Source organism: Acipenser ruthenus, chromosome 53, assembly GCF_902713425.1.
Source record: "Acipenser ruthenus chromosome 53, fAciRut3.2 maternal haplotype, whole genome shotgun sequence".
NCBI classification, from domain to species: Eukaryota; Metazoa; Chordata; class Actinopteri; order Acipenseriformes; family Acipenseridae; genus Acipenser; species Acipenser ruthenus.
The window spans coordinates 147,501-155,451 of NC_081241.1; the positions used below are offsets into that span (position 1 = coordinate 147,501).

General features: G+C 40.5%; 1 protein-coding gene across 1 annotated transcript; it reads right to left on the reverse strand.

Moving 5' to 3' along the window:
• Positions 1–897: 897 nt before the first annotated feature.
• LOC131723129 (tripartite motif-containing protein 16-like protein) lies at positions 898–6,822 on the reverse strand. Its single transcript, XM_059016584.1, has 6 exons — positions 6,184–6,822; positions 3,788–3,883; positions 3,374–3,607; positions 3,060–3,219; positions 2,723–2,788; positions 898–1,760 (listed from the first exon to the last, which is right to left on the reverse strand). Exons 1-6 carry the CDS (start codon positions 6,763–6,765, stop codon positions 1,228–1,230), a joined length of 1,671 nt encoding a protein of 556 aa, XP_058872567.1. The 5' UTR covers positions 6,766–6,822; the 3' UTR covers positions 898–1,227.
• Between the last annotated feature and the right edge of the window lie 1,129 nt (positions 6,823–7,951).

A 7,951-nucleotide genomic window follows, 5' to 3' on the forward strand; every position in this document is an offset into this window, starting at 1 on the left:
TACAATGCTTCCCTATGCTTTACCAGACCTCTCTGTGTTTTACAATGCTTCCCTATGCTTTACCACACCTCTCTGTGCTTTACAATGCTTCCCTATGCTTTACCACACCTCTCTGTGGTTTACAATGCTTCCCTATGCTATACCAGACCTCTCTGTGCTTTACAATGTTTCCCTATGCTTTACCAGACCTCTCTGTGCTTTACAATGCTTCCCTATGCTTTACCAGACCTCTCTGTGCTTTACAATGCTTCCCTATGCTTTACCAGACCTCTCTGTGGTTTACAATGCTTCCCTATGCTTTACCAGACCTCCCTGTGCTTTACAATGCTTCCCTATGCTTTACCAGACCTCTCTGTGCTTTACAATGCTTCCCTATGCTTTACCAGACCCCTCTGTGTTTTACAATGCTTCCCTATGCTTTACCACACCTCTCTGAGCTTTACAATGCTTCCCTATGCTTTACCAGACCTCTCTGTGGTTTACAATGCTTCCCTATGCTTTACCAGACCTTTCTGTGCTTTACAATGCTTCCCTATGCTTTACCAGACCTCTCTGTGCTTTACAATGCTTCCCTATGCTTTACCAGACCTCTCTGTGCTTTACAATGCTTCCCTATGCTTTAGCACACCTCTCTGTGCTTTACAATGCTTCCCTATGCTTTACCAGACCTCTGTGCTTTACAATGCTTCCCTATGCTTTACCAGACCTCTCTGTGCTTTACAATGCTTCCCTATGCTTTACCAGACCTCTTTCTCTCTCATTCCCCTCTTTCTTTCTCATTCTCATTTGAAAAACCATGTCAATGAGTATTAAGAAATAAGAAAAAGTCAGTCTATCATATTAATTTTTTTTATTAAATCACATTACTAAAAAAATCTGAATGATTAAACATTTTATGGAAATCAAAAAACAAAAACACACACACAATAAAGCAAACTTAAGTTCACTTTTTTTAAAACTGTTACAGCACTGACTATTGGATGCCATTTTTTAAAATATATATAAAACATAACAATTCTTAAAAAATAAATTAAATACAGTTATTTCATATGAAATCCATTCGTTGCTAAAAACAAATAATTCACCTCATTTCGCTCTGCAGGTGGCGCCGTTTTACCCCCTAACTTTCATCCAAAGTTGTGTCAGATTGAACATTCCCTTCACCCGAGGAGTGGAGAGGACAGACAGGGAGTTCAATACAAAGGGTTTCTTACAACACAAAACAGTCTAGTTCAGCTGGCAGATTGTTACAGAGGAGTCAGAACCCCAAAGCCAAAACCCAGGATAGAGCGGCTCAGTGAATGTGGTTTGGAATCTGTGCAGGAGGGTCATTGTGTCAGAGACGCCATAAAAGGACAGCGTGCCGGCATTAAAGTCCAGATACACTCCTATTCTGGGAAAGCGGGGGGCAGTTATTTCAGTTTGATTGTTATTGTGCCGGGCAGTGTAACTGGAACCAGAGCAGAGCAAACTCCAGGACTTGTCATTGCCTCCAAGGAGACAGGAATCATCCTCTCCTTTCCTGCTGATTCCTTTATATGTGACTCCTATAGAAGCCCCTCCCCCACTCCACTCAATCTCCCAGTAACAGCGAGTCCCAGACAAACCCTCTCTGCAAAGCACTTGGGGATAGAAGTCAAATCTCTCTGGGTGATCAGGATATCTCTGAGTCTCTCTCCTCCATGTCACCTTTCTGTTCCCTTCAGACAGACAGAGGTTTCTATGCGCTGTGTTGGGGTCCAGTGTGAGCTGACAGGAATCTGATTGAAGAGAAGAGGACGGGTAGAGGAGAGACGGTTAGAAAAGTCAAATCACTGATAAAATCAACAGTCATTGTCTGCTGCATCCTCACATCCTGTTTATAGAAGGCGTGTGTGTTGTTTTAATTATTTTTTTTAATACATTTTGACCACTTTTTTAAACTTTTAAATTTCATTTTCTGCCTCAAGATGGCTTCCCGCGGACCGGCATGGACCTCTCAGAACTACATTTCCCATCATCCTCCTGCTCACTGGTAATTCCATCTCAATTACATATGTGAGCAGGAGGATGATGGGAAATGTAGTTCTGAGAGGTCCATGCGGGTACATGGGAAGCTATCTTTAAACCCTCTTGATTGTTTTATTCATTATAATTCCTCGATCTTATCAAACTTCTTCAATTGGAACTAATCAAATGCAGCTCTGCATACAATTACAGTTCACTTAATGTTCCTACAGGGTATGTGTTGCCATTTTCCCCACTCAGACCCCTTGCTTACTAAATATCTTCAATAGAATATCATCCACTCTTCAAATATCTGTCTAATATTTTAATGAGCAATCCATCCCACAAGTGCAGTGATACTACAATATACATTTACTACCAGCACAGGATGACTGGGAGGGATAGCTGTTCATTTTACCCCACAACTGGTTTCACATGCATTGTACATGTATTAAAAGATGGGATGATTATCTATTCAGGGATACCAAGATATTTAGGGAGAGAAAGGTCTGAGTGGGGAAACAGGCAACAAATGCCCCTCCCCCAGTCATTCTGCATGTATTCATCTGAACCAATACTTGTTGGAGAGGAGTGTAGATTAATGGCTTCACAATTACTAATAAATAATAATAATTGCTGCCCTCAAGCTCCACCCCTCCCTGTTCTGTAGTGTTAGCTCTTCTCACAATGGAGTGACACATCTTTCAATCAAATGTTTCAGTGAAAACAGACTTACATTTTAAAAACTCAGCTCTGTTCCTTGGCTCTGGAGCCTGCAGACTGTAAACTGCAACTTTATTCACTGAGCAGAAAAAAGAGAGAAATTAAACATTAATACACAACACACGCAAGACTCCAAACAGCAATCTGAAAAGAAGCAAGACTTATTCAAGGCATTTCATGGTGTAAAAATCTCTCCTCCCTGCTCATTCTTCCCTGCTGTCTCCCTCCTGCAATATTCATATAGCCAACAATCTGCAAGAGGTCTTTATTAATATCTTGCAAGTCCTGTCACTCCTCAAGCCATGGTCTATTTGAGAAATCTCTACCAAAGGAATCTATTTCACACCAACCTGTTGTGGTTATTTTGACTAATTCCCCCTTGCAGAAGTCCTCAATATGGTCTTTAAGTTCAGATACAGCTTTCCTCACAGCCCCAAAAGAGCTGCCTGTATTGGCAGTAACGCTGGGTAAGTCTCCAGCTTCAGGGGGGGCACAGAGAGACTGGAAATTCTACAACAGGAAAGTGGAGAAAAGGAGTTTTCAGTGAAACAGAATGGGGTCCAAAACATTCCTGGGGAAAAGCAAGGATTCATTCAATTGGAGAGGTCTGTCTGAAACTGTCCCAGTTATGGACTTGAGATTTTCTAACAAGCAGTGATGTTACCTGTAGAAAATGGATGTGATCCTCTGTCTCTGAAAGCTGTTTCAGCTCAGCGTTTCTCCTCCTTAGCTCAGCAATCTCCTGCTCCAGTTTCTTCATGCGTCCTTCAGCCTGATTCACTGCAGCTTTCTCGTTAGCTCCAATCAGCTCAGTAACCTCAGTGTGGATCTTCTCAATGGATCGGATCAGCTCAGTAAAGATCTTCTCACTTTCCTTTATTTCTATGCATGCAGATCTCTGAGTGAAAGAACACAGTAGAGGAGACATGGTTAGAATTGATATCAAAAACACATCAGGCATAGACAGTAAACTTCTGTAGATGTGTTCCAGTCCATCTGTTAATAATAATAATAATAATAATAATAATAATAATAATAATAATAATAATAATAATAACCCCCTCTTGTCAATACCCACTTTCAGTGACTCCACAGCCTTTTTCAGCTCCTCAGTTTCTTTCAGTCTCTCCTGGATTCTCTGTTGTATTTCTGTCTGTGTCTCTCCCAGCTGCTTCTGTGTAGAAACACAGTGAGACAGTGACATTTCTGATGGAGCTTTGAGTGATATCCTTTCACACCCATCACAGGCCTGTTTAAGTATGCTATTGAAACTGACAGAATAATTGAGTTTATATATATTTTCTATTTTCTTGTCCCCCTTACCTCTTTACAATGTTTGCAATAATTCTCAGTTGTTCTTGAATATATTTTGCTCTTCAGTTCCAGTTGCACGCCATAGACATCTGTAGCACAGACTAGATCAGACAACATGTGTGTATAGTAGTAAGATACAACACCATCTAGTGCACAGCTGCAAGCAATACAAAAAGACATTTGATCCACAGTAGCTGTCCACTAGATGGTACTGTTTCATACACGTAACAGTGAATGATGGCTGATCTAGCATGTGTTACATGTTTGTTTTGTCAAGCACCTAGGAAACTGAAGCAGCTTTCTCTTTAATGGATATTTAGGGCTTCTGAGTTCCATTTTTAATCGATAAACACAGATAAAACAGCCCAGATACAAAACAATGAAATCAGTGTATACCCAATAAACACCAGAAAAACATTGGACATGGTTACTCAATTCACATTGACTTCACCCCTTTCCATGTGAAAAAATACAATAAAATAACCTAAAACCTAAGAAGAAAAACAATAAATAAATAAATAAATAACAACCTTTCCCAGCGCAGTCGGTCAATGAACCTCCTTCCTGACTTGAATCTATCACTGATTCATTCTGAATACTTTAAACTGAGTGGCAGCACATTCCTGCATTTGTATTGGAGGATTGCACACGCTTGTGAGATTTAAAACGAGATTACAATTAGAAACGGAGGGTTGTTCTTGCTCATGGGATTTAAAGCTATATTACAGTTCAATAGGGAGGATTCACACACTCGTGGAATTTAAAACAGAATTGCAAATTGTGAAGAAATGTAAAAAATGCCTAAATACACAAAATCCCCAGAAGAATGAGCCCGTGAGCAGAAGGACTTCACTGTGGAAGAGAGCAAAGGAAAGAGGGGACTAGTAGGGTGAGCGAAAGAAATTGTAGATTTCAACAAACAAAATCCTAAATAGGTTATTACATTTCGTTTTAAACTAACATAAACATATCTGTTTTAATCATGTAAAAATGTGTTTTAACGCACCAAATTAAGCTATTTTTTCTGCCTGATTTATATTGTATATCATGTAAATATTGTGTTTTGTATATCATATTAATCTTGTATATTGAATGTCATATTAATCTTGTATATTGTATATCATATTAATCTTGTATATTGAATATCATATTAATCTTGTATATTGAATATCATATTAATCTTGTATATTGAATATCATATTAATCTTGTATATTATTAATATTATTAATTTATATCATAGGAGATGCCCTTATGCAGGGTGAATTACAATTGTTACAAGATATCACATTAATTTTACATACAATTCCCCATTTATACAGTTGGGTTTTTACTGGAGCAGTGTCCCCCACCTGGGATTGAACCCACAAACCTCCGGTCAAGAGTCCAGAGCCCTAAACACTACTCCATATCATATTAATCTTGGTCTTTTCTGCTTTTTTAAATTAGGTGCTTGACTTTTCTGGGGAATGTCATTTTTAAAAAGTTTAACTAATTAAACTATAATATCTTAAACAATGAAACTGATCTATGATTTTATTAAGTTGCAAGATACATATAAAAACACTAGGAATATAAATCATGCTAATTTTACACTACACATTCCAATGCACCACAAAACAGCTGAACAAATCCTTCTTACCCTGTGAGGCAGGGCTGAGGTCCTGCACGTGTAAATAATGTATATTTATATAATTGTAAATCATGTTTTTGCCAATCAAGTGTGTGCTAGATATGGCAGGGCATATTCAAATCCAGTACTTTAATCCCAACCAAGTCTAGAGAGGAGGTGTCAGGGAGACTGTTCCTGGAGCAGGACCTCCTTTCTTGTTTGGTCAACTTTTATTTTCTAGTTGTTTTCAAGCACTGTTTTATTTTGAATGTTTTGTGTTTTTTGAATCAAAGAAAACCTCCTGTGTCTCTCCTGTCAATCAGCGATAGCCACACCCATAACAACGCCCCTGTTATACCCTGAAATACATTGTAGTGCATCATAGTTTAGATAGAGCAATTAAAAAACTAGGGCTCTTTAAATAGCTCTTAATATACAATTAAAATCTGAGCTAATGTTAAACTGTATAACCTAGTAAACAGACATGTTAAATATCCCTGGGAATTCTTATCTTCTAGGATAGCTACAAGGAAATGGTTCAAACCCTTACCTGTTTCACACTCCTTTCTGTCTCAGCTGAGACTGTATCATGGCTCCTGTGTTCAATTTGTGAACACAACAAGCAAATACACGTCTGATCGGTTCTGCAGAAGACCTCAAAAACCTTCTGGTGTTCAGCACAAAGCTTCTGCTCCAGATTTCCAATTGCATTGACCAGCTTGTGCCTCTTTAATGGAGTAACCTCACTGTGTGGCTTGACGTGTGTTTCACAGTAAGAGGCCAGGCACGTCAAACAGGATTTCACAGCTTTGAACTTTCTCCCAGTGCAGAAATCACACGGCACATCTCCAGGTCCAGCATAACTTTGAGCAGGAGGAGGATTGAGTCCTGTCTTCTTTAATTTCTCCACAACTTCAGCCAGCATGGTGTTTCTGCCCAGAACAGGCCTCGGGGTAAAGGTCTCTCTGCACTGGGGGCAGCTGTAGACACCTGTATGATCAGTCTGATCCCAGCAGTTCTTAATACACCCCATACAGTAACTGTGTCCACATGGAATAGTGACTGGGTCCTTCAATAGATCCAGACATACTGAACAGCTAAACTGATCCTCTGACCACAAGTTTGAAGCCATCTTGCTGCAGTGAGACAGAGAGACTGACGATTTCACAACAGAAACTTCGCTGTGCTGATTTCCTGGAATTGTGTACAGCTCTGAGAGGCGGGGTTTAGACAAGCAGGCTGAGCCAAGACTGCTCAATCAGTGTGAGAGGGGCGGAGAGGAGAGAGTTGTGAGTGGGCCAGGTTTAGACAAGCAGGCTGAGCCAAGACTGCTCAATCAGTGTGAGAGGGGCGGAGAGGAGAGAGTTGTGAGTGGGCCAGGTTTAGACAAGCAGGCTGAGCCAAGACTGCTCAATCAGTGTGAGAGGGGCGGAGAGGAGAGAGTTGTGAGTGGGACTGGAGTTTAAGAATGGCATTGTCACAGTAACCCTTCTATAGCTACAGTATGTATTTGACTGCACTAGACCTTCACTTCTGTGTGGGTCTGAATTCTCAGAAGTTCACAAGGAAAGTGAGTTTGGTGGAGTTTGATCTTCGTGGGCATTAATCCACATCTCAAAGTCCATTAGTCCTCTACCACAAACTTGTCTCTGAACACCAACTGCTTTCTTCCCTCCAGTTCAGGGCAAGCTTGAGGCACAGAGTCTGAACTGCTCCCCCCCCTAAGAGAACGTGAAGGGTGGTCCCTCCAGTCCAGGGGAGGCTGTATATTATGAGAACTAGACATGTTCTATTGTTATCAGACAGGGTGTGTACGTTACTGACATACTCATTTATTACAGTTCTGATTTCATGAGTTAAAACCATTTTATACAGAACAGACACTCAAACAAAGCTTACAATCAAGGGACCTTGTGGAAGGGTGGTGGGTAATTCACTGACACAGGACACAGAGAGGTAATTCTGAAACACCGCACAGGTGCCCAGTTTTATTATGGGAGCTTAATTTCTTTTCAGCCCGCAGAGGGCGCTATTGTCTGTGGTCTGCCGTACCAGCTATGGTAGCGACAGAGCCACAACTATACCAGGGCGGTACAGGGTACAGAGTTTCAACAAAACTATAATCAAAAGGCGAAAGGAACAGTGTGACGAAGTGCCCGCCCCTGTGTGTATTTTCTGTTATGTGTTGCGTGTGGTGTGTTAAATGTTGGTGTATAGTCCTTGGTACACGGGATATAAACGGGTCTGTGTAACACGAGTGTTTAAAATGTATATTTGTATTTAGGCACGAGGATGGCACAGCACTTCACGTGCAAGTA

Bases quoted from the DNA above. Each gene is read 5' to 3' on its own strand.
- LOC131723129 (XM_059016584.1), bottom strand. From the start codon at position 6,765: ATGGCTTCAAACTTGTGGTCAGAGGATCAGTTTAGCTGTTCAGTATGT. The intron at 3,608-3,787 runs GTGGGTATTGAC...TCTTTCACTCAG, and splicing joins AGGCTGTGGAGTCACTGAAA to AGATCTGCATGCATAGAAAT. The intron at 3,220-3,373 runs GTAACATCACTG...TTCCTGTTGTAG, and splicing joins ATCACATCCATTTTCTACAG to AATTTCCAGTCTCTCTGTGC.